Raw genomic sequence first — 24,065 nt, forward strand, 5'->3', positions numbered from 1 at the left:
TGGAACCCTCTCCACTATTGCTAAGAGTCTTAGCTGGGGTCGTCCTTGTGGATTCCTGGAAGATTCCCTTAACCCAGCTTTTTTATAAGAGGGCTGGGGATCCAAATCCAGGTTCTCAGGCATGGGCTGCAAGCAATTTACTGATGAGCGCTCTCTCCAGCTGTTTGTTGATACAGTTTCCTGGTGGCCCTGATTCATCTTAGGATGTGAGACCCAATAGTCTGAACTGTATCATCTTACGCTGATGAGGAAAAGGGGACCCAGGGAAAAGAGAAGATGGGCTTGCCTGGCATCACTGTCAGGCTGTGGGTGGCAGCGGGACAAGATCCAGACATCTGGGGCTGGAGAGATGGCTCAGAGGTTAAGAGCACTGACTGCTCTTCCAAAGGTCCAGAGTTCAATTCCCAGCAACCACATGGTAGCTCACAACCATCTGAAATGAGGTCTGGTGCCCTCTTCTGGCCTGCAGGCATACACACAAACAGAATATTGTATACATAATAAGTAAATAAATAAATATTTAAAAAAAAAAAAGATCCAGACATCTGAAGAAGATACCAGGCAGCTGGGGTCAAACTGAGGCACCACTGTGTACCACAGAGGTGAAGACGTCAAAGCTCCCCCAAGACATTGCTCTCCACTGAGCTTCAGCCTCGGAGTCCCCTGTGGTTGTGTTGAACTTGTCCATACTAGGTTTCAGGGTCTAAGTTGATGAGGATGACTGATCAGGTCTCTTCCTCAAGAGGGCACCAGATCTCATTGCAGATGGTTGTGAGCCACCAAGTGGTTGCTGGGAACTGAGCTCAGAACCTTTGTTGTTTTTTTTGTTGTTTTTTTATTAATATTTATTATGTATACAATATTCCGTCTGCGTGTAAGAGGGCACCAGATCTCATTACAGATGGTTGTGAGCCACCACGTGGTTGCTGGGAATTGAACTCAGGACCTTTGGAAGAGCAGGCAATGCTCTTAACCGCCGAGCCATTTCTCCAGCTATCTCCGGCAGCACATATACTACCCATGCCTACACACAGGTACAAAATAAGCAACATCTGTTTTATTAGGTGGTAGACGGGAACCCAGGGGTCCGCAGGAAATGCCCAGGGGTGATCAGCCACCTAAGATACGTCCAAGACAGTGGCTCACCCTGACTACACACTAGAACCAGCTAGGAAGTCATACAAAGACAGGTGCCAGTCTCTTAGACCCTCACCCCCTTCCCTCAGGAAAAGGCTAATGGGTGTCTTGTGGTATCAGCAATGGCTACAAACCGACCTTTTTAGAGGCCGACAGAACATACAGACCTGGGGCAGAGGAGCCTGACATTCACACGTGTGCCAGTGCCATGGCACACACTACCTCCCCCAGATAGTAACTCTTTTAAAACTTTACATTTTAAAAAGTCTTGGAATGGAAAAATTTATCTATTTTCTAATCCCGAGTACTTCCCGCTGATGAAATACATCATCACCGCTGAATTCATAACAAAGCTCAAGGGTTTATTAAGAATTAAAAATACTGTAAATAAGCCGTACAGTTCATTTCACAGTAAACTAACAAACCTTGTTTTTCTTTACAGCTTTTTCTTTTTTTAAAATTTTTTCTTTCCTTTTTTTGGGGGGTGGGGGCGGGGTAGGGGGATGGGAAGGGCAAGGCAGCCAGAGACAAAACAGCCCAAGGGGCAAGGGTACCGCCAAGAGCAATGACAGAGATCTTCACTGACAGATGGGGTCAAGCGACGGAGACCTCTTCAGGAATACTGTGATGAAATAAAGGTCTGGCCCCCATCTCCCAGGGAGAAAGTACAGCTCAGACATCACAACACAAAGGTGTCTCCTCTAGGAGGCCAAACTCCCAACGTGCTGACGCAGGTGGGTCACCAGGAACAGAAGGGCCCTAGGCCTCGGGGTGCTGTTTTTCATGTTCGGAACCTTCTGAGTTTGCATAGTTATCTTTGCTATGGCTAGAGTCAGGATCGGAAAGGGACCGCACCTCTGAGAGTGACCCTCAAGCAGAAGGCTCTGGGGGCTTTCTCCTCCTTGCCTTCAGAGCTCACATCTGTGAGATTTTACCACTTCTAAGTGGAAGACAAGAGACATAAAAACTCTGGCCAAGCATATATATATTAAACGTAAAATTAATTTTCCTTAAAGACAATTAAAAAGAAAAATGCCTGCCCACCCCCATTTCTGTTGTTGCTGTGTTTTACTATAAATCGGTCAACCAGACAGGATTTCTTTTTTTTTTTCTTTTTTTTTTTAGGTTAATCTGTTCCCTGTTAATCCCCAGTTAAAGCCATTGTCCTCTCCCTAACAGTAGACACATTCCCCCTAAAAGTCACCATTTCTGCACAGGGCTGGGCCTTTAGGAAGCCAAACCAAAAGCAGAAACAGGATTTCAGGAACCAAAGGTGAGTGGCAATAACTGCACATAAATTAACTGGGCACAGAACACGTGCCTACTGATTCCCGTGGCGGAAGGGGCATCAGGCTGGTGGGAGGGCGCCTGGGAGGAAACAATAATCGTTTTTCGTTTTGTTTTTGGTCGTAAGAAACCAGACTATAAATCTGTGCCCTGCACACGCAGTAAGTTCGTCTAGATCTTTTCATGAATCTTTTCAACTTTCACAAACAGCCTATCGAGGTCATTCCTCAGGTCATCCAGCAAGCCCTTGGCCGACTCCAAGTTGTTCTCATTTCTTTCGATTTTGACAGAGTAGGCAACCAAACTGTCCACGGCAGTCCTGAGCATTTTCAAGTCCGACTCCACTTGGCTCACAGAGGATTTCAGGCTGTCCAGGGAGGAAAGCCTGTCTAGGAAGTCCTGGGGAGGCGTGACCTGGGCTTGGTCCTGGCTAAGCAGGGAGTGCACCTGTTCTCGCAGAGACTCCATGGCGCTAGGGAGTTCGCTCACGCTGTGCTGCAGCTCCTTCACATCGCTGGCCATGGTCAGCTGGGCCTCCCCCAGGCTCTTCACTGTACTAGCCAGATCGGAGGAGGACCCCAGGCTTTCCAGCTGCTCCTGCAGCATAGCCAGACGCTGCTCGTACTCCTGGCTCTTGGACAGGAGCGACTCCAGACTTTCGGTGTGGCGTGCAGAAGCCACCTGCATAGAGTACACACCGTCCTCCACATACTGGAGCCTGGCACCTAGGCCCTCAATCTGCCTCTGGAGTTCATCTACCGCTTTGGAGTCTTTAAAGACGATGGCCTCTTCTGCCCCATGGGCCTGAGCCTTCAGCTGCTGCAGCTCCCCTTCCAGTCTCCTGATGTCCTCTGGGAGGCGGGAGGAGGACTCTTCAGACCGCAGAAGCTTCTCTGTGAGGGCCTCCAAAGCCAGGCGTTCTGAGTCGGCCGCCTGCTTGAACGCCTGTTGTTCCTGCTTGAGGCTCACTAGCTCCCGGACCTCTGTGTAGACATCAGACTCCATGGTCCGAAGGGAACTCTGCAGGGCTTCAATGTCCCTCTCCCTGGACTTCACAGAGGCCTGTACCTCCTTCAGGGCTTTCTCCAGAATTTTCAGGTCCTGACTGCGTTCGCCCTTAGACTCTTCCAGGGAGGCAACCTTCATCTTGACATCATTTATTTCCTTCTGGCCCCTCTTCTGCACGTCGGTGAAGATGGCGATGTTGTCATTGATGGACTTGGTGAGCTCCGTCAGGCGCTCCTCGACGGTGTTCTCCAAGGATGTGAAGTCACGCTCTCGGGCGTCCTTTACCACGTGAATTCCGTCCGACAGGTCTTTGAGAATCTCATTCTGCAGCTTCTGCAGGACCTCGCTGATACGGTTGATCTCGCTCTCCCCTTCCTTCACGGCTTTCTCTGTGAGGTCCTGTTTATGCTGCGAGCTCCTCAGAATGGACTCAAAAGTCCCAAACGTGGCTTGCAGAGACTGTACCTGCGAGCGAATCCAGACGTTAGCCACAGAGAACAGTTTCTGGCGTGTCTGTATACCCGTTATCTTCTGCACTCTACTGTATCCTCCCCATCAGCACTCTCCTTCCAAAGGTAGTTGTGTGGTGATTGCCATGGTAACAAGTAGGCTCATTACCCAACCCGACCAGGCAACAAGGTCCATCTGCCTCTCTCATTGCCTACCTCTCAGCCAACGTGGCAAGCCAGGGAAGGACAAGAGCTAAGCAGGCTGATGAGGTGAGCAACACCTTTTCCCACTGGATGAGGGAGGCCTGGAGCTGCTCAGACCAGCCCCCAGTAATGAATGGTCAACACCCATCCATCAGTCAAGACAACACTCAGGGAGACAGCTGAAACAAGGCCAGATCCCATTCTGAAGACGTAACTCAGTCCCCGAAGACAGCTAAACCTGCGAGTCTACTCTTGAGCTTTCTAGCTTGGGTCAATCAGCGTTTTCGGTCTCCTATTCTCTCTTCCCTCCCGCTACTATTTTAGGGTTGGCTTTGTAGCTTCTGCAGCTGATCATCACACGTTTTCTTAAGAAAGAACCTGAGGCACACGGAGACACTAGGCATAAAGCAAAGAGACCAAGTCCAGGTCGATGCCAGCCACATCCAGCTGTGTGGTTTGTGGCAAGCCACTGTTCACCCTGGATGTCAGGTCCTTCCTGGACGTCACTGCCCTCCCTAGATGTCACTGTCCTCCCTGGACGTCAGTGATCTCATCTGAAAACACAAGCAGCGGGCCAGACGATTCCTTAGGGTGCTCTGGCTTTTGTGAACACGCTGTGACCTTTGCTGCTACACACCCATTCTACACGGACTCCATTCTGAGGCACAGTGCAGGCCTCCTAACAAGCCTGCCTAACACAGAGCGGCTGTGCTGATCCAAAAGGGAGGCCTTATCCTGATGTAGCACCTGTGACTTTGGGGGGGGGGGGCTGTGAATATAAGGAAAGAAGAATAAGAAGGCCAGCAGTGTGGCCCTGATTCTGTAAGTCCTGAGGCCCAACTCCCCATTTCTGGAACATGTAACAGACTCGTTATGATGCCATGAGGTTATTACCAGATAAAGCCAGTGTGGAGGCGTCTGCAGGACAAATAATGTCATTAACAGTCAACTATTAAATGTATTTGTAAAAAGGGAGGAAGACAGATATTCTAGATTAAACTAAATTTAAGAGTTGTCAGGGGCTGGAGAGATGGCTCAGGGGTTAAGAGAACTGTCTGCTCTTCCAGAAGTTCTCGGCTTAATTCCCCTGCAATCACACGGCTGCTCACAATGTCTGTAACTCTAGTTCCACAGGATCTGATATCCTCTTCTGGGCTTCCTCAGGCACCAAGCGTGCACACACACACATATGCGGACACAACACCAAACACACAGAACAAAAGTAAACCTTGAGGGGGGTGGTTCTCTCAATTTAAAAACAGTACAAGAGTGTGAAATCGGGTAAACACACACACACACACGCACACGCACACGCACACGCACGTGCACGCGCACACATGGGTAGGGACTGGACATATAGTTTAGCTGGTAGACTGCTAGAAGCCTTCACAAGCTCCTAGATTCAAGCCCAAGTACTTAATAAATTGGGTCTGGTAGCCTATGCCTATGAGGTGGAAGTAAAGAGGTCAGAAGTTCAAGGACATCCTAGGCTACACAGAGGCTAAGGCTGGCCTGGACTACGTGAAACCCTATCTTACAAAAATAAAAAGTAAGTAAATAAGATAAAGAGCCATATACTTGACTCACAGTATTGTCAGCGTGAGAACTAAGTGAGTCTGAACACATAAAGCGCTTAACTGTGCCTAACTCTTGGATGCTCAAGGCTTTATCCTAAACTCCTCAAACACTTGGGGAAATCCTAGCAGTACCTTCCACTCAACGCCAAAAGATGAGAGGAGAGGCTAAGGGAACAGCAAGGATGCACGCAGGATACCCTAGCCACAGAGCGCGCCCCCCACGCTCTAGGAACTAAACTCATATTCACGTCCCACGTCTGAGGTTTTTTTTTAAGATAGATTAGAATGGGGTTCTCAAGGGCTCCAGAAAGTAGACAATTTCCCTCCCCAGCCAAATACAACCTGAGACATAAAGAATACAGAGAGAAGGCAGGAGAGAGAGGTGACCTCTAAAACTAGGTTAGTAAATCACAATGCCTTCCTGTTCTAAGCACAGCACCTAAAATAGAAGCATGAGTGGGTGAGCCCAGCACCTGCAACATGGCAGGGCCACTCTCTGTGTTTTCTCAATGGGCCAAAGAATGAGGGAATTCAGAGCAATGCCTGATAAAGTTTGGGTGGGCCTGGCTCCTATTTAATCCCAGGTTGGCTCTTACAGCAGGCTAGGAAGTGATTTGGATCAGAAACCATTCCCAACCCCCAAAGGAAGCCAGCATCTCCCCTATTGAGGGCACTGTAGGTTGTTCGTCTTCGTGCACAAAGAGTTCATAACAATTAATATGCGTTTGATGCCTGCTCTTCTGGAATGCGAGAGATGTCCACCATGTGGTAGGAGACACGCAGCATGGAAGCGGTGGAGCCAAGCATCAGAATCCCAGAACGTCTAATTTTAGGAGCTGAACTATTCCCAAGGATGTCTAGAGGGTTGCCACCAACGAAAGCAAGCCCTGGCTCTTCTTCACAGACCCAAGATGAGAAACGATAAAACCCAAATAGACTCACTCCCTACAAATAGCAGATCCTCTCAACAACCTGCTCCTACCAACCTGAGCCACCCCTGCTACTGCTTTAGGGAGCCTTGAGATGGACCAGGGCATTGGGGATTTATCTAGGGCTGTGGCTGACCCGCCCACACGAACTGAAGCTCTGGACTTCTTGTGGTCCTGTGGTATAGCCACTCATGTACAAGATGCCTGAAAAGCAGACTGATAACACCATTACCTCTTTCCTAGGAAGGTCACTGCTTCAACAGCTTTGGGGCCGTGAAGATTCCTGCAAAGTCTGTGCTTGCGTGTGCATAGTACATATCCGTGTGAATGTGCTGCGGGACGTGGACGTACATACGTGTGGAGGCCAGACGTTGACACGGCTCTTCACCTTACTCTTTGACACAGGGTCTCTTACCGGAGCTGAAGCACGCTGATTTGGCTGGGCTGGCTGGCTAATGAACTCCAGAGCTATCTTCCTGTCTGTGCCTTCTCCGTGTGGACTGCCGGACCCAGCTTTTTACATGGGTCCTAAGAAGCTAAACTCAAGTCCTAATGCTTTCATAGCGAACACTACTGACTGGGCCATTCCTGTATCTCCTCCCCCAGCCCCGTCTTTCAAATTTTGATGGCACCAGAATGAGAAACTGAGGCCCAGAGAAGAAGGTGACAACAATTATAACTACAGGGAAGGGGGAGGGGACCAATCGAGAGACAGGAAGGCAGCACAGGAAATACCCAGTTTCTCCAACCTGGATTCAAGACATCCTCCATGTGGGCCTCAATTTCCAACTTCTGTATTTCCTGAGTGTCGCTCTGTCACAGAAAGGCTAGCCACCTTCTGTCTTCCAGGCGTGTTCAAGTTTGTCCCCTTACCTGTAAGCTCTTTACAGAGTCCCCCTCCCAACAGTTCTGACGGCTCCACCGTCCCAAACACCCAGATACAGACCCAGGGAAGTTTCACAAGTTCTTCCTTCCCAAAGCGTGTGCAAGTCACCCACCAACTCACACCTACTTAGCGTGTCTCTTTGCACGCTTGCTCTGTGCCCTGTTCTCCATATCCTCCCCAGGGCCCACACACAGCCAGGCAACAACTATCAGGCTTTGATAAATATTATGACTGATGAGCAGGTGGGTGGATGGAAGTGGGGAAGCAGGAGCTGGTGACGAGGCTCCTGCAGGGTGTCTGTGTCTTTAGGGTGCTCCGATATTCCGCACACACAGCAGAATTGCCTACTCGACTCCCTCAGAAGTCACCTCCCTTGGCCTGCACCACTTCACAGGCTGACTCACTCTGGTTGCTCTTCCCGTCTTCGGAGGAAATTCCTAGCGCTGCACACTCAACAAAACTAGGGACTTGGCAGGGCATGCAGCATGCTGGGAAAAGGAGGCGGTGGTTCCGGGCTCAGAAGTGGCGGGATTTTTTGTTTCCGTCCAGCAACTGAGTTTCATTGAGCAAGGAGATGGTGTAGGATGGTGGGGGTGGGGGGACATGGAGGAATGGGGGTTACCCTCGTGCTGGAAGTGTGGAAGCTAAGCCATTTTGTCCTGGGAGTTGGATACAGCCATTCCTGAAACAGCTAGCTAGGGGTTTCTCCTCACACGGTGGGCCCAGACTCTCTTAGACAATCTTTTTATGTCTCTGAACCTCAATATTCTGGTCTGGAAAATGGAATCGGAACTGTGAGTCCTCCTTTCCTCCCTCCAGGGTTAACTCTACGGACTGGAAAATAAAACACACGAATCTGCACACCCCATAGATGTGACCTGATACCTTTGGCCTTGCGTTTCCTCTCGCGCTGGAGTAGGCTACTTCAAAGGCCCCCACACGGGCCCAGCTAAGGATAGACACCATTTCATCTGAACTTAGCTAATGACTAAGCTCACCAGTTTTTCCCTCCCCCAAAGCTCTGGGTCTATTAAAAACTGGCTCGGATGACTCCCACTGGCAGAACCGAGGTGAAGCCTTGACCAAAGGCTTCCAGGGATGCGCTGGCTTCCCTTCCAGATTCCTTTTCAGGCAACTCTGCCCACTCAGCGGTTCCTAATGCAAAAAGAATGGGCTCCGTGGAGCCTGCCTGCTTCCTTACAGGTCACAGCTAATGTCCTGTGACAGGCCCTTGGCCCACCCTCCCCTCGATGGTCTGGCCATCCTCGCAGCCTGATCCGTCCCTCTCCAGGATCATTAACAAAGCGGGTTTGGAGCCGCCCTGGCTTCTAGGGATCTGGGGTCCCACCGCTAGCCACAGGGCCTAGGCAGGAAAGGACGAGGGCCCCTTCAAAGAGGGCAGGAGTGGGGTCCCGACCCGACCAAAGCTGGGGTACCCACCTTCTGCTCGACGCCCTGCAGGCTCTGGCCCAGCTCGTCCCTCTCACGGGAGAAGTCCTGGTGGCCGCGCCGAACCTGCTGGACCTCCTCCAGGACATGATGGACACACCAACCAGAGAAGGCGGCCGCCGCCACCAGGGCGAGGTAGAAGAGAAAGTTGAGCAGCCGGCCAAGCCTGCGCGAGCAGGACGCCGAGGACGCGGCGGCGGCGGTGGAGGAGGCGGCCGAGGACCGGCCGCGGTGGCCGCCCCGGTGAGCCTGATTCTGCGGGTGCTGCTGCGGCGGGTGCGGCGCCGGAGGCTGCGGCTGCTGCTGCGCCGGCGGCGGCTTCTTCGCCACGTCATCCGCACCGCCCGACGGGTGGGCGCCCTTGTCCGAGGGGCTGGCGGCGCCGTGGCCGCCCTTGGAGCCCCTTTGTTTGGCCGAGGGCATGGCGGCGGTGGTGGCGGCGGGATGGGCGAGCGGGGCGAGTGGAGCGCACGGCCCGGGACGCTGGCTCCGGCTCCCGCGGGGGCAGCGCTGGCAGCACGCGGACGCGGTGGCGTCGGAGCGGCCCGGAGCGTGGGGCGGCGAGCGAAGAGGCCGGCCGGGAAGGAGGAGGGGGCCTGGCTCCGCAGCCGCCGCCGCGGCGCCGACCCCGCCTCCCGGGAAGGGAGGCCGAGCCCAGCCGGAGCGCCTGCCACGCAAGCCGGCCGCCGCCCCTCCTCCCTCCGCCGCGACCCCACCGAGGGAGGGAGGGAGGAAGGGCGGGGTGGGGCCGGGCTGGGCGAGGCTGGGGGCGGTTGCTGGGGTGGCCTCCTAGTGCCCGAACTACCCTCAAGTGGTGTCGGCGGAGCTGACCCTGAGCGCTGTGCTGATCTTGGGCCCCACTTGAACCCCACTTGGCCACGGGCCGCGGGGAGCATGGCTCTGGAGGGTGGGGACCCGACGCCCCTCTTGCCTATGGCGAATCCGCAGTCACCCTTCCCCCAAGGCCATCGTGCAAGCCCGCGACCAGGCCTAGTCTCTTCCCTAGGGTTTTTAGGCTCGAAGGACTGCACCCAAGCACCTTGGATGTGGACTGCTACTGGTCCAAGGAACTGAGTTACTGAGTGGCTCTCTTGGCCGGGCCAATCAACTGTAGACAAACCCTCTCCCCAGCCCCCTTGACTCTGTTTTCATTTGGGGTACCAGACAGTCTCACAACAGTTCCTGTTCCAAGCAGGCCCTGGACTGAGTGAAGAGAAGCCACAGCACCCACACTTAGCGGGACACAGGTCAAGGTTGTTACTTCCACATTTGTTTAAAAAAAAAAAAAAAAGGAATATAACAATGCCAGGACCGGGCTTATCAGCTTATATGGGTTCGCAAAAGCCTTGGAACGTTGGGATTATATTTGCCCATTTTACAGGACAGAAACGGACAGAAACGGACAGATCCTCAGCCCCAATAGAATGCTTCAAAGTCACACATAGCCAGGCTCTGAAACTACTGCTGGCTCTTCTGAAGTCTGAGCGACTTCATCTCTAACTGGAAGGGGAATGAGGGCCTGGGGAACAAACTTTAGCTCAGATCTCTTGGTTCTCTAGTTTAGTAGTCAGGGGCTTGGGTGCTGGGGCTCACTCACCCCCCTAAACCCGTCTGACTTCTGATGCAGTCCTGAGGTGTGCCTGGCAGAAGTAAGAAAGTAAGTAAGTTTCTTCTGTCTGTAACCTCCTCCCAATCTGCATAAGAGGAGGAAAGAAGAAAACAAAACAAAAATCTTCCTGTCTTTCAAGTCCTCTTCAAATGCCACCACTCCTATTCTTTGGCTGTCTTATGCCAGTAACTCTCTTGGCATAAGCAACGGCAAGGAGACCTTGTATGTCTCTTGTGCTGAAGGCCCACTGTGTGCCAGAGAGATGCCTGGACACTGCTGGAGACACCTTCCTTGAGGACAGCCATTGCTCCTCACGCTTTTTATTGCTTACCTTTAAATTCTGAATGGGCACATGTGTGCCCGCGATCTGCAGAATGCCTGGGGAGCATGCTAAGGGTCAAAATCTAAGAACTGAGAATGTAAATGTGAAAAGAACTTGGAAAGCCAGCCTAGAGCCGCACACAGGGTGCAGAACGAAGAATAATTTGGAGAATGGATTTGCATAGTGGGAGAACAGGAAACCTATTTCTGAGGCGGAAGTGGGGTGAGCCCGGGACACCTGTCTTGACTTGAAGGGTGTGTGCTGCGTGTGGAGATGAGCTGGGTGGAGTGGCTGTGGATTGCAGAAGGCAGGAAAGCAAGCAGAGGAGTCGCTGTTGTGGAGGAAATAACACAGAATGACTAAAATTTGCACCAGAACCTGCTCTAGTGAAATCATCTGCTCTATCCAGAAGAGAACACCCCTGCATGGGCTGAACAGCAGGATCTGTAGTGGAAGCCTCCTGCTTCGACAAAGCACAGGGTTCCTCAGCCTGCAGGACAGAGGGACAGGTGAAGACAAAAAGCTGGGTTGTCACAAGAAGTTCAAAACTACCCTGTTTAAAAGAACATAAGTACCGCCCTGGGCGGTGGTGGCACATGCCTTTAATCCCAGCACTGGATCTCTGTGAGTTCAAGGCCAGCCTGGTCTACAGAGCAAGATTCCGGAGGACAGGCTCTAAAGCTACAGAGAAACCCTGTGTCAAAAAAAAAAAAAGTACCTAAGTACAAGCGTGTTTATAATTACTGATGTACAGAGACCCTCCTTCACTGTCTGTGTTAGAAGGATGGGGGAGGGTCGATAATTCAGGGCATCCTGCTGGAACACAGCCAAAACTCTGGCCTGGAGGCAGTAGCATTATCTGCTTTTTTTTTATATATTTATTTATTTATTATGTATACAATATTATGTCTGTGTGTATGTCTGCAGGCCAGAAGAGGTCACCAGACCCCATTACAGATGGTTGTGAGCCACCATGTGGTTGCTGGGAATTGAACTCAGGACCTTTGGAAGAGCAGGCAATGCTCTTAACCGCCGAGCCATTTCTCCAGCTATCTCCGGCAGCACATATACTACCCATGCCTACACACAGGTACAAAATAAGCAACATCTGTTTTTTTTTTTTTGGTTTTTTTTTGGTTTTTCGAGACAGGGTTTCTCTGTGGCTTTGGAGCCTGTCCTGGAATTAGCTCTGTAGACCAGGCTGGTCTCGAACTCACAGAGATCCGCCTGCCTCTGCCTCCCGAGTGCTGGGATTAAAGGTGTGCGCCACCTTCGCCCAGCTCCATTATCTGTTTTTTGAGCCGTGGCTTTGCCACCAAATTCTGTGACCTTGAGGGCCACCTTCTCTATGGAGCATTTATCTAAAGCTTTCTTATTATGACATTAATATGTTCCTTGGAGAAAACAGTCTTTCACCTGTTAGTGAAAATAATCCATGAGCTTTAGCTTTTTTTTTGCTCTGTTTTGTTTTGTTTAAGGAGTTACATGCACAGGGCAGAGGTGGGAATGGAATATTCCCAGTTTTTTATCTGTTGAGCACTGGAAGGATAGTGACAGGCTAGAGTGACGGCCCTTACAAGCACGAGGACCCAAGTTTGATCCCCAGAGCCCATGTTAAAGGCCATACCAAGACAGTGAAGAAGACCTGAGTTCAAGTCCCGAGGACCTACATAAAACGCCAGGCCTGGCTGCAAGGGAGTGGAACCCCAGTGCTGGAGGCAGGTGGTAAGGAAACAGTGTGATTGCTGGGGCTTGCTGACTGCCAGCCTAGCCCCAGTTTCATTGAGCGATGCTTGTCTCAAGGGAATGAACCCTAGGGTAGGACACCTGAAATATTCTGGTTTCCACATGCGTGCACATGAACTTGTGCACTGGTAGGTACATATACACATATAACACACACATACACACGTACACATGCACACATACACGCATACTTAAAGTCAGGCTTCACGGCTCCCTGGCTAGGAGAGTTCCAGTCCAGTGAGAGACCCTGTCTTTCAGAAAAGAAAAGAGGTAGATGGTGTCTAATGAATGATGCCCGAGGTTCTCTCTGGCCTCTATGCTCATATGCGTACGCACACGTGCACACACACACCACGCAACACTCAGGTGCAGAGGGCAGGGGACAGTGGCTCTGGAATAAGCTGACTTGAGCTCACATTCGGTTCCAGAACCTCCTGTAGAACACGATGTCCCTGAACTTCAGTGACTTCATCTATCAAATGGAATAAAAAGACTGGCTTCACCACATGGTGGGGATTGCAGGAGTCAGACCATACGATGCTGACTTCATAGCAAGTCTCAGAAGAAAGGGTAGCTAATGCCGTTTGCAGAGCCATGCGGGACAAGCAGGGTTTCACAGAGCTCCTGTGTCCAGATTTCAAGGATTTTCTTTCATCGTCTTTTCTGGGAGCTCCCTATGCTGTATGTGGCTCACAAACCAGAGGCTAAGATGTGTTTAACTTTAAAAGCAGGTAGTGTTTTCTTCTGAAGTAGGGGGTTTGGTTACACCCTTAGGAGGAGGGGACCTGCCCAGAGCCATCATGGAAGCAAACTTGTAGACACTAGAGCCATTCTGCTGGCTTCTTGTCAGCACAGCATGCATTCAGGGGACTTGCCCCTTTCTGTTTCCTGAGTGTCTGAACGCCTTCGTCCCTCTTTTGCTTCTCTACCCTTAAGTGTGTAGGATGGGATCAGGAATACGGAGGAGGAGCCAGACACATCTCTTCCAGGCACCCTCATATTGCAAGGACTAAATTATAAGGTCGAGTTCTGAGAGCCTGGAGCCTTCTTGGTTTCCCGCATTCCAGCCAAGAATGCCTGAATGAAAAGGGCCCAGGAATGTCGGCTGCTTCCCCTGTGCACTGAGATGATAAAGTCCCCAGAAGCCAAGCCTACAAGTCCCCAGTGCTTTACAGAATCAGAGGCACAAAGCTACTTCATAATTTTCCCACCCATTTCTGGATGCACTGTGTTGACAGACCTTGTTGGCTTCTCCTTTACATTTTACCCAGTATCTCCCATCCCCCCTGGGCTGCTATACCATTGATGTCAAAGCTTCTCACAACTGGGAAATTGACATAACCCCCAGCCTAGCCTTTCCGTTTAAGAACGTGATGTCCTGTTGTCGGCGTTCCGCACAAGAGTCAGCCCAGCTCCACTAAACTACACGTCTTATTGCATCACACGCCTTTCCCAAACCCTCCCAGGCTGTTGTTCCAAGATTACCTGCTGTTAATGGCGGCCACCACACTGGCTTCTATCCTCAGTGTGCCAGAGGCCTTTTATTTTTCATTTTAACCATATTTAATTATTCGTTTAAAATTATATTTACAAATAAAAATAGTGAGCTTATAACATATTACACTACTGTGTAAAGGGGCATTTAGTTGTATCATTATTTTTTTATTTTAAATTTCATTTTACATACCAACTCCAGTCCTCCCCCCCCACACACACCAGATATCTTAATACCTAGGGACTTTTTGTTCCCTAGTTCCCTTTTCATTGCCTGGTTAACCTTTTTTGTTTGTTTTGTTTTGTTTTGTTTTTATTTTGTCTTGTTTTTTGAGACAGGGTTTCTCTGTAGCTTTGGAACCTGTCCAGGAGCTAGCTCCTGTAGACCAGGCTGGCCCTGAACTCTTAGAGATCCACCTGCCTCTGCCTCCCGAGTGCTGGGATTAAAGGTGTGCCTGATTAACCTTATCTCCTTGACTTTCCCCTTTTAAAGACCACTTTGTCCTGAATAAACTTTCGTCACTGACATTCTTTTTTCTCTACCACAATACTTGTTTGTTGGTTCTTAACTGCTTCTTCTCACAAATTGAAGCTCCCAGCTCCATGAGTAAAACATTAGTTAACTCAAGTTTGTATCCCCAGTGCCTAGACTGATGTCTGGTATACAGTAGGTTTCAATAAATGTTACGACTATGGCTTTGCTAAACCCCTTTATGTTGAGTCAAAGGATGGGAAGAAAGCTGTGAAAATGTTACCTACACAACATGGCGTGGGCCCCGCGCTCATGAACCAATAGCTGCAATGGTTACCTGTACAAGGTCAAGCGAGCCAAACTTTGGGCGTGAATGGGGAATGCTCTCCAAGCCCACCCCTTAATGAGGAGCTATTGTCTGGTTGGGGAGGTTTCCAGGATCTGGTGATGACCCCACACCTATGCACACATGGACAACACTAATCTGACTCAGTGGGTTTTCTTTTTAAGGACATGAAATATGAGTGAGGGATATACTGGGGCATCTGTGGAAAACTGGAGGGCATAAAAATCAAAATACTTTGTATACATGCGTAAAATCCTCAAATACGAGGAAGCTGGGTAAGCGGCAGCATTCATCTCTCCCTGCTTTGATTGTGGATACAATGTAACAAACGAATTGTGATACAGTGTAACAAACTGCCATCTTGACTTCCCTACCATCATGCGCATATAGACCAAAATGAACCCTTCATACCTTAAGGTGCTCCTGTCAGTTACTTGAGCATGGCAACAACAAAGCCTAATTAACACAAAAGGATTCCCCTGGGAAACAAGGGGCTAAATAGCCAATCACATGAGGTACAAGACCCACACATACAAATCTGAAGACTGCAGAGACAGCTCCGCAATAAGAGTAAATACTGTTCTTGCAGAGGACCTGAACTCAATCTCCAGCACCTATGCTGGGGCGGAGAGGGGGGGGGGGTTACAGCTGTTTGTAGCTCCAGCTCCAGGGAGATGCAATGCCTCTGGCCTCTGGCCTCTGGCCTCTTGGAGTACCTGTACTCGTGTGCACACACCCTCACACAAATACAAGTAATTTAAAATAATAAAAATCACTAGCTGGGAGTGATGGTGCACAGTTTTAATCTCAGCGCTTGGGAGACAGAGGCAGAGGCAGGAGGATCTCTGTGAGTTCGAGTACTGCCTGGTCTACAGACCGAGTTCCAGGACAGCTACACAGAGAAACTCTGTCTCAAAAAACAAACAAACAACAAAGAAGATCTTTAAGGAACTGGAGAAATGGAGTGGTTAAGAGCACTTGTTGCTCTTGCAGAGGACCCAGGTTCGGCATCCACATGGTAGCTTTCAACCAGCTGTACCGCTATTTCCATGGGATCTGACACATTCTGACTTCTTCCGGCACCAGGCATAGATGTGGTATACATGCACTCATATACAGAAAATAAAGAAATCTATTTCTTTTCAATAAATCTTTTAAAAGTCAACCATATGGATACATACTGGCAGTGAGCAGTAAACTTTTTAAACAAATGAATAAAATCCCTCTACGGTCTTCCCTTTTTTTTAAATTTTTTTTTAATATTTATTTATTTATTATGTATTGTAATATATTGTTGTATACAATATTCTGTCTGTATGCCTGCAGGCCAGAAGAGGGCGCCAGACCTCTTTACAGATGGTTGTGAGCCACCATGTGGTTGCTGGGAATTGAACTCAGGACCTTTGGAAGAGCAGGCAATGCTCTTAACCACTGAGCCATCTTTCCAGCCCTACGGTCTTCCCTTTGATAATATATCACATTATTAAAAATCCACCTGTCTAGGGTCTAAGACAACCACAAGGAAGAACAACGGAGGGAAGGAAGCCAGCAAGGACAACCTCCCCAGAGCCTCCTATGGTGATGGGGAAGCTAGCAATGGTGCTGATGGGAGTGGTATGGGTGATGACGGTGGTGATGGTTTGGGATGTGGTGATGCTGCTGAAGCACCACGACCATGACCACGGCTGACACAGTAGGGCTGCCAGGAAGCTGGACTAACTAATACATGTCTTTGCAACCTATCACACTTCCTGGTTGCCTAATGCATCCAGCGAGTCTATCTCCATGGCCTAATCTGCGCCTACATCTCCTCCCAGACTCAGAAAATCTCTAAGGTGGGTACTACAGTACTCTACAGCTTTCTGATGACAGCGAGCAAGGTGGCATTGGTGGAGAACTGTGGAGGACAGCTAGAATCCCAGCAACTGAGCCTACAGTTACAATAGCACACACATGTAGAGACATGTAAAGACATGTTGAAGAAGGCGTAGCGTGTACATAGCTGATCCAAGGCCTTCTGACCTTTGGACAAGAGCCAGATTCTTCATGCTCATCAGGAATCTCACAGGAAGGAGAGAAAGACCTCACCTCAGCCTGCCAGTGCAAATCCACTTCCACGCTACCCCTTCTTGACACACAGGAGCCGGTGAGCCGAAGGCGGGGAAGGAAGCTCTGAGAACCATGGGCTGAGCATGGCCCTTCCCATCCTCACATCTAGTTCCTGCTCTTCTCCTTTGGCATATTTCTGCCTTTGCATTTCCCCCAAGTTGCCCTGATTTGCCATTCTGTCTGGAGTCCAGCTTGTTGTGTTTCATGTCTCTACTCCCAAGCTGGATCCAGTGTCCCTCCAACCACACCTCCAGCTCCCAAGTCAGTCCTGGCACGCATCCCAGTCTGACATAACTCCTGTTTACTCAATGCTAGCTGCTCCGGAACAGGGTAGACTGCGGCCTCTTTGTTCTTTTATCTCCAGAGTGAGGCGGCTGTCTTAGGTAGGATCTATTGCTGCAAGGAAACACCTTGACCAAAAAGCAAGTTGCAGACGAAAGGGTTTATTTGACTTACATTTCCATATTGCTGTTCATCACCACCAAGAAAGTCAGGACAGGAACTCAAAAAGGGCAGGAATCTAGAGACAGGAGCTGATGCAGAGGACATAGAGGGGTGTTATCTACTGTCCTGCTTCACATTGCCTGTTCAGCCTGCTTTCTTATAGAACCCAGAACCACAAGCCCAGAGATGGTACCATCTACACTAGGCTGGGTCCTCCCCGATCAATGACTGAGACAATGACAGGTTTGCCTACAGCTGAGTCTTATGGAGGCATTTCTTAATGATCCTGTCCTCTCAGATGACTTTAGCTTGTGACAAGTTGACACAAAACTATCCAGAATAACAGCTTACCTGAATAATAAGGGACACTCAACAATGTATGTATGTGTGTGGGGGTGGGGGATGGGGTGGGGTGAGTGGGTAGATAGATGGATATGTGGATGGATGGATGAATGGATGCGTGCATTCATGGATGGATGGATGGACGGATGGATGGATAAACAGACTGACAGATGGATATGTAGATGAATGGGTAGATGGGTGGATTAATGGATAGGTGGGTGGATAGGCGGGTGGATGGATCAGTGGGTGGATAAATGTCATATGTATTTGTCCAAGCTTCTCTAAACCATACACCACAGACTGGCTTAAATGATGTGGAGATAAAAAATGAAAGCTGAAGATGTCAGAAGATCTGGTTTCTTCTGAGGCCTCTTTTCTTGGCTGGGAGATGGTTATATTGTTGCTGTGTCCTCTTTCAGATCTTGCTTTGTGCACATTTGTCTCTGCCCGCTTTTGGTAAGGTCGCCAGTCAGGTTAAATCAGGACTCACTCTAACAACCCCATTTTAACTTAAACAGCCCTTTAAAGACGGTCTCCAATGCAGTTACATTATATAAGGTACTAGAGGGTTTCAACACATAAGTGTATAAAGACAGCTCAGCTCACAACTGATGGATGGATGGATGGATGGATGGATGGATGAATTGGTCAGTACATGACCTAGAATGCCTACCTGGTTTTCAACATCCTCCACTATCAAGTATTCACCTTTAAATGAAGGGAATATCGGGGATAAAACTTTGCAAGTTTAGTGGGAGTACACATCATATGTAAATGCAATGATTTTTACGAGGTTCAGACAATACATTATAAATATGGATTGTTAATTTAACAAAAACTGAACAGAAGGGATAAGCAGACGTGATAGATTCCTAAGAAATTAAGACAGAGGAGTAACTCTAAAATTCCTACTTCCTACACAGGGTTTTTACCCTGCCCTGCCTTGCTCAAGTGTCTCCCACATTAGACTCAAACCACAACAGCGGGGCGGGAGCAGGGGCCAAGGTGTGGGACCCCTTCCTCCACAGTCGTCCCAGGTTCTTCGTTCAGGCCCTTCTTCCAAGCCCTCCCTCCTGGAAATCCTACTGCCTCCTTCTCCGAGAAAACTTGGTCCCAGAAAGCCCTCCTCTTCCCCCGGGGCCAGCTCCTCCACCTCGTGGGTCTGAGCAGAAGTGGTAAGCATGGCTGGGTTTGTCTGATGCTGTCTGGAAGACACGGGGCATGTGGTTCTGGAGTTGCAGTTTTCAACATCTGTAAAGCTGCCTCACAGGACCTGTGAAAAGCAATAAATATTAAAAAGCCCATCGTAAAGTTTACATATATATGTATATACAATATACATATGTGTGTGTTATATATAAATATTTCATTGAGGTGTGCCAACTGATTAAGTCCAGGCCTCTCTTACTCAGAAACTACCTGGGTAGTTTCAGCTATTTTTTTTTTTTAAAGTCAATAGAGCCTCTCTATGCTGGAATTCATAGTCCCCACGGCCTGGGGTACCAGGGAGGTCGTAGGGAAGTATCTGTGAAGCATCCAGTGTGTTTTGTTTCAGGAGAATGTCTGCTGCGGTGTAGCTGGCCTATTATCTTATCTCTCCTCCAACAAGGCCCTCCTGCGCACATTGTTTGCTGAGCTATCTCTCTGCTTATCACTGGGTACTTACTGGACGTACTGAGGAAGCCTTTCTTCTATTCAATTCCTGTGCTGCCTGAACAAAGCTGAGTACCTGACCCAGGTGAGGGGATTACAGGAATGTACAAAATAGTCCACAGTCCCTGTCCTGGGGTTCCCAGGCTAGCCATGGAGATCAGGCAAGTAAGGTGTCCTGGACAGCACTGCATGCTAACAGGAGTAAGCATGGTGAAGAGAGGGTACCGAGGGAATGGGAGTCATGACATTAGATTATGTGATCAAAGAGACTACAATGAGAACGGGACCTCTGATTTAAAAACCCAAGAAGCATGAGGTCCAGTCCCTGCCCCCCCAAAAATATGACCTACGGGGAGGGGAACTTCTGGGTAGATAAGAGCAAATGCATCTAGTGTGTGGCGCAGCCAGGAAACCGAAAAGAGACCAGTCTAGCCAGTTTGTGTGAGCAATCGGTTCCATAAATATTTACTGTTTAGCAAGCAAAAGGGAATGAAGCCTGGGCACACAGCTCTTAGCACATGTTGCTAATGCTGTCTTTATGAATTACTGCCACCATATCTCTCCCGGCAACACAGCCCAGCACCCACAGCAATCCTCGGTACCCAATAAGAGCTCAGAAACCTGGGGAACCAAATCTCACCGTCTGAGGCCATCATCCCTAACCATCCATACCAGCCGCCTTGAAGTTCAGCTGCCTTGGAGTCTTCTCGTGTCCTCAGATCATACTCCCATAACTGTGTGCAAAGGCAGCGGGAGATCCCCTTGGCTGCGTGCCTACTCTTTCAAAGAGACAGAGGGAGTATAGCAGTTTGGATGGAGACTTCTAATCACTTTAGTGCTCTTTGGCTAGCTGGTGCCTGAACCTTGGACTTGGCTTCCATACCAGCTCTGATGGGGTGGCAGCCAGGAGTCTGTTGTCTGAGACTCTGACGCACCTTCCAGGTTTCTGCCTTGCAGGTAGATTGACAGAGCAAGGGAATGGACTCACCACAGACTTCCAGTTCTAATGAGCTTTGTAGTAACTTGGGGAGCTGTCCAGTTCATAGAAGAGATCGAGAGCCACTTAAAGCATCTTCCAGTCTCTTAGAGGACTTGCTCTTTCCTCACAGTGAAGAGCCCATATTGCTGTTTAACTTAAGCCTCTCTTGTTTCAACAAGCCCAGCTAAATCCCCTTATGCCTGCTTCAAGAGTATAAAATGCCATTCATCTCTTGACCTATTTCTCCAGTGTACAGGGAAGGAAAATCAGACAAGAGGTTCACTGACGGGGGCTCCCATTCATCCCCTGCAGCTCAAGGCCATCCACCAGCACCCAGAGATTTCTAAGTCCCCATCCAAAGCCTGTTTTCCGGTGTGATCAGTGTGCCAAGTAGGAGGAGGGCTCTTCTCCCTACTGTCCCAAAGTTATCTTCCTGGTTTCCTAAGGGACCTCCCTGCAGCAGGAGGTCTTCCCGCCCCCTTCCTCCTGGCATCTCCTCGGCATCTATCTCTACCCAGCCAAAAATCTGCTCTCTGAGGGAGAAAACACTAGGCTCAGAGTAAGAAAGACTCTCATTTAGAGGACAAGCAAGCTGGTTCCAATCAGGAGTCAAGGACCACACGTGTCTACTTTCCGGGTCCCTACTCCTTTCTGTTGGCCACACCGCCTTTTGGATGAGTTGACCTCCAAGGAATCTGGATCCGCTGATAATCTCAACATCAATATTTGGTGTTAATTTAGAAGACTAGGCAGCATGAAAAGTCATTTTTAAATGATTACTGTGGGCTGGGCAGTGGTGGCACATGCCTTTAATCCCAGCACTTGGGAGGCAGAGGCAGGTGGAACTCTGTGAGTTCGAGACCAGCCTGGTCTACAAGAGCTAGTTCCAGGACAGGCTCCAAAACCACAGAGAAACCCTGTCTTGAAAAACAAAAAAAAAAAAAAAATGATTACTGTGTTCTCAAGTACCCCAAACAGAAGAGCTGTAGATAAGTATCTGTCAAATTGCAGAATGGATATCAATGCCCTAAAGTGGAGGCTGGTGGATCCTGGGAGCGGGAAAAAGGTATTGTCGTCCACCAGAAATGAGCCTTGATTCTGCAAACAGACTTCAGTGAGAAGTCTCACTGAATAAGTCGTCTTCAATAAGAATGACTTGGTCTGTGTTGCCTTCCTAACAGCTGGCCATGGCTGAGATTACAGACTAAACTGAGGTGCCCTGTCACGGAGCCAGGTTCCACCTCAGCCAAGCCATGGAGCTATGAAATCGAAGAATTATGGTGCTGTAAGCTGTGAGGCTGAGGCTTGCACGGAGTTCTGGTTTCTCTTTGGTACTCTGAGGCCGGAGTGCCTCTACGAGGCTATCAAAGCCTCTAGGACTACAGGGCTCCATAGACCCCTTTCTCTCACTAACAAATGGGTGTTAGCGTGTCTTCCCTGCAAATACCCCGTCTCTCTTCATCCTGAAGTTAGTTGCCAGGCCAGTCCAGCAAGGACCAAAGGTTCCGCGGAGGGGAAAGAATGCACACAGCTGTCAGGAGCTGAGCCAGGTGTTTCATCTCCGAGTTCCCGTTGACTCACCACAAGCCTGGAAGGTAAACACAATTGTTGTGGTTACAGAGAGACTCAGAAAGGACAAGCAACCCACCCAGCTAACATCCTGCGTATGGGACAAACGGGATTGAAACCCATCCTTACCCAAGTTCACACCCGGGCTTGGAGGTGTGATCGTTGTTCCGAGCGATAAGGGCTCCGTGTCCTCTCTCACGGTCCTTAAGTCTCCCTTCCCGTGTAAGGTAGGCTGTTGGCCTCCTAAAGCTGTCACTAGGTTCAGCGTGGCCTCAACACCACTTGTAACCTGCAGCCTACATATTTGTCCCTCTTTGTCTCCTGTGATTCTCTGCACTGGCAATGTCTGGGGGACTTTTGGATAAACAAATTAGCACGCACTATGTCAGACCACAATGCCAGACCCATTCATGGTAAGACCGCAGGTATAAGTGTTTCTTTTTTTTTTTGTTTTGGGTTTTTTTTTGTTTTTTTAAATTTATTTAATTATTAAAGATTTCTGTCTCTTCCCCGCCACCGCCTCCCATTTCCCTCCCCCTCCCCCAATTAAGTTCCCCCCCCCCCTCAGCCCAAAAAGCAATCAGGGTTCCCTGTCCTGTGGGAAGTCCAAGGAACCCCCACCTCCATCCAGGTGGTATAAGTGTTTCTTAAAAGCTCCTTAGGGCCGGGCGGTGGTGGCGCACGCCTTTAATCCCAGCACTCGGGAGGCAGAGGCAGGCGGCGGATCTCTGTGTCTCTGTGAGTTCGAGACCAGCCTGGTCTACAAGAGCTAGTTCCAGGACGGCTCCAAAACCACAGAGAAACCCTGTCTCGAAAAACCAAAAAAAAAAAAAAAAAAAAAAAAAAAAAAAAAAAAAAGCTCCTTAGGTGACAAATATGTCAATTCTTGGTTAAGAATTACCAAAACACCAGCTCCCAGGAGGCTTAAGCAGGAGAAAGACAAATGCAAAGTTTACATGGGGGAACAGAGCCAGTCCAAAGTCAGCCTGGCCAACAGGAAGTTCCTGTTCCAAAATTTAAAAAGGGTTAGGGATATGGCACAATGGTAGAGTATTTGCCTAGCAAACATGAGGCCCTAACTTTAATCTTCGTACTATAAAAAAAAATCGTAAATATCTACCCTTGGTACTAGAGACGAGGTTTAGTCATTAAAAGCACTGGTTGGATTTTCAGTACTGACATGGCAGCTCAGAACCATCTATAATTCCAATTTCAGGGATATGATGGCCTTTTCTGGCCTCTGAAGGTATCATACACACACGTGGTGTGCAGACATATGTGCAATCAGAACGCCTGGTACACATAAACTAAAATGACAAAAATATTTTTAAGCTACCCTTTGTTCCAGATAAAACCATTCCTCACCATCTCCTACACTGCATTTCCTAAGGCCCACAGCTCTCCCCCAGCTCTACCTCACTGGCCCGTTGACTAGAATTCTACCTATTGGCATATATGTGGAGTAGTGGGGAAGGGAAGACTTTGTTGAATGCTTGGTAAAGCTGCCAGCTTCGATGTTTGGCTCACCCCAAACACACTAAATAAAAATGAATTGGATAACGAAACATATACAAGTTTTATACCTAGGAAAATGAGAAATAAATAAAATGAGTCATTTCTTACAATTTCGCGGGAAGCTGGGATATCTAAGCATAGATGAAAATGATTCGGTTAAAAGGGCAAAGTAGAGCATATTCAACTACACAAAATATAAAATTAGACTTTTGAATAAGGGGAGAAATCATCTTGGAAATTTATGCTCTAAATATGACAGCACAGAGGAAACGTATTTGTTAACATGACATGCCATTAATGGGTTATTTCCGGCAGTTAAGGAGATGGCTCCAGTACTTCCTGTTCTTGCAGGGAATGGAGTTTGGACCCCAGCACCCACACTGGGTAGCTCACAAAAGCCTGTAACTCTAGCTCCAGGGGGTCTGACATCCTCTTGTGGCTTCCCTGGGTGCCTGCACTATGTGCATATACCAGCCCAGAGATGCACGCCCGTGCACATACCCACCCAGAGATTCACATCTGTGCACATACCCGCCCAC

General features: G+C 49.1%; 1 protein-coding gene across 1 annotated transcript; it reads right to left on the reverse strand.

Moving 5' to 3' along the window:
* Positions 1-1,478: 1,478 nt before the first annotated feature.
* Positions 1,479-9,644, reverse strand: Ckap4 (cytoskeleton associated protein 4). The gene is made up of 2 exons (XM_041675148.1): positions 8,918-9,644; positions 1,479-3,897 (listed from the first exon to the last, which is right to left on the reverse strand). Exons 1-2 carry the CDS (start codon positions 9,347-9,349, stop codon positions 2,596-2,598), a joined length of 1,734 nt encoding a protein of 577 aa, XP_041531082.1. The 5' UTR covers positions 9,350-9,644; the 3' UTR covers positions 1,479-2,595.
* Between the last annotated feature and the right edge of the window lie 14,421 nt (positions 9,645-24,065).

This window comes from Microtus oregoni, unplaced genomic scaffold (assembly GCF_018167655.1).
Source record: "Microtus oregoni isolate MIOR12 unplaced genomic scaffold, Mior012 000001F_ref0000356, whole genome shotgun sequence".
In the NCBI taxonomy this organism is placed as follows: Eukaryota; Metazoa; Chordata; class Mammalia; order Rodentia; family Cricetidae; genus Microtus; species Microtus oregoni.

What these genes read in the sequence shown, in the direction of transcription:
- Ckap4 (XM_041675148.1), bottom strand. Translation starts at nt 9,349, where the DNA reads ATGCCCTCGGCCAAACAAAGGGGCTCCAAGGGCGGCCACGGCGCCGCC. An exon ending in TGCAGGGCGTCGAGCAGAAG is followed by an intron (nt 3,898 to 8,917) that starts GTGGGTACCCCA and finishes ATTCGCTCGCAG; the next exon opens with GTACAGTCTCTGCAAGCCAC.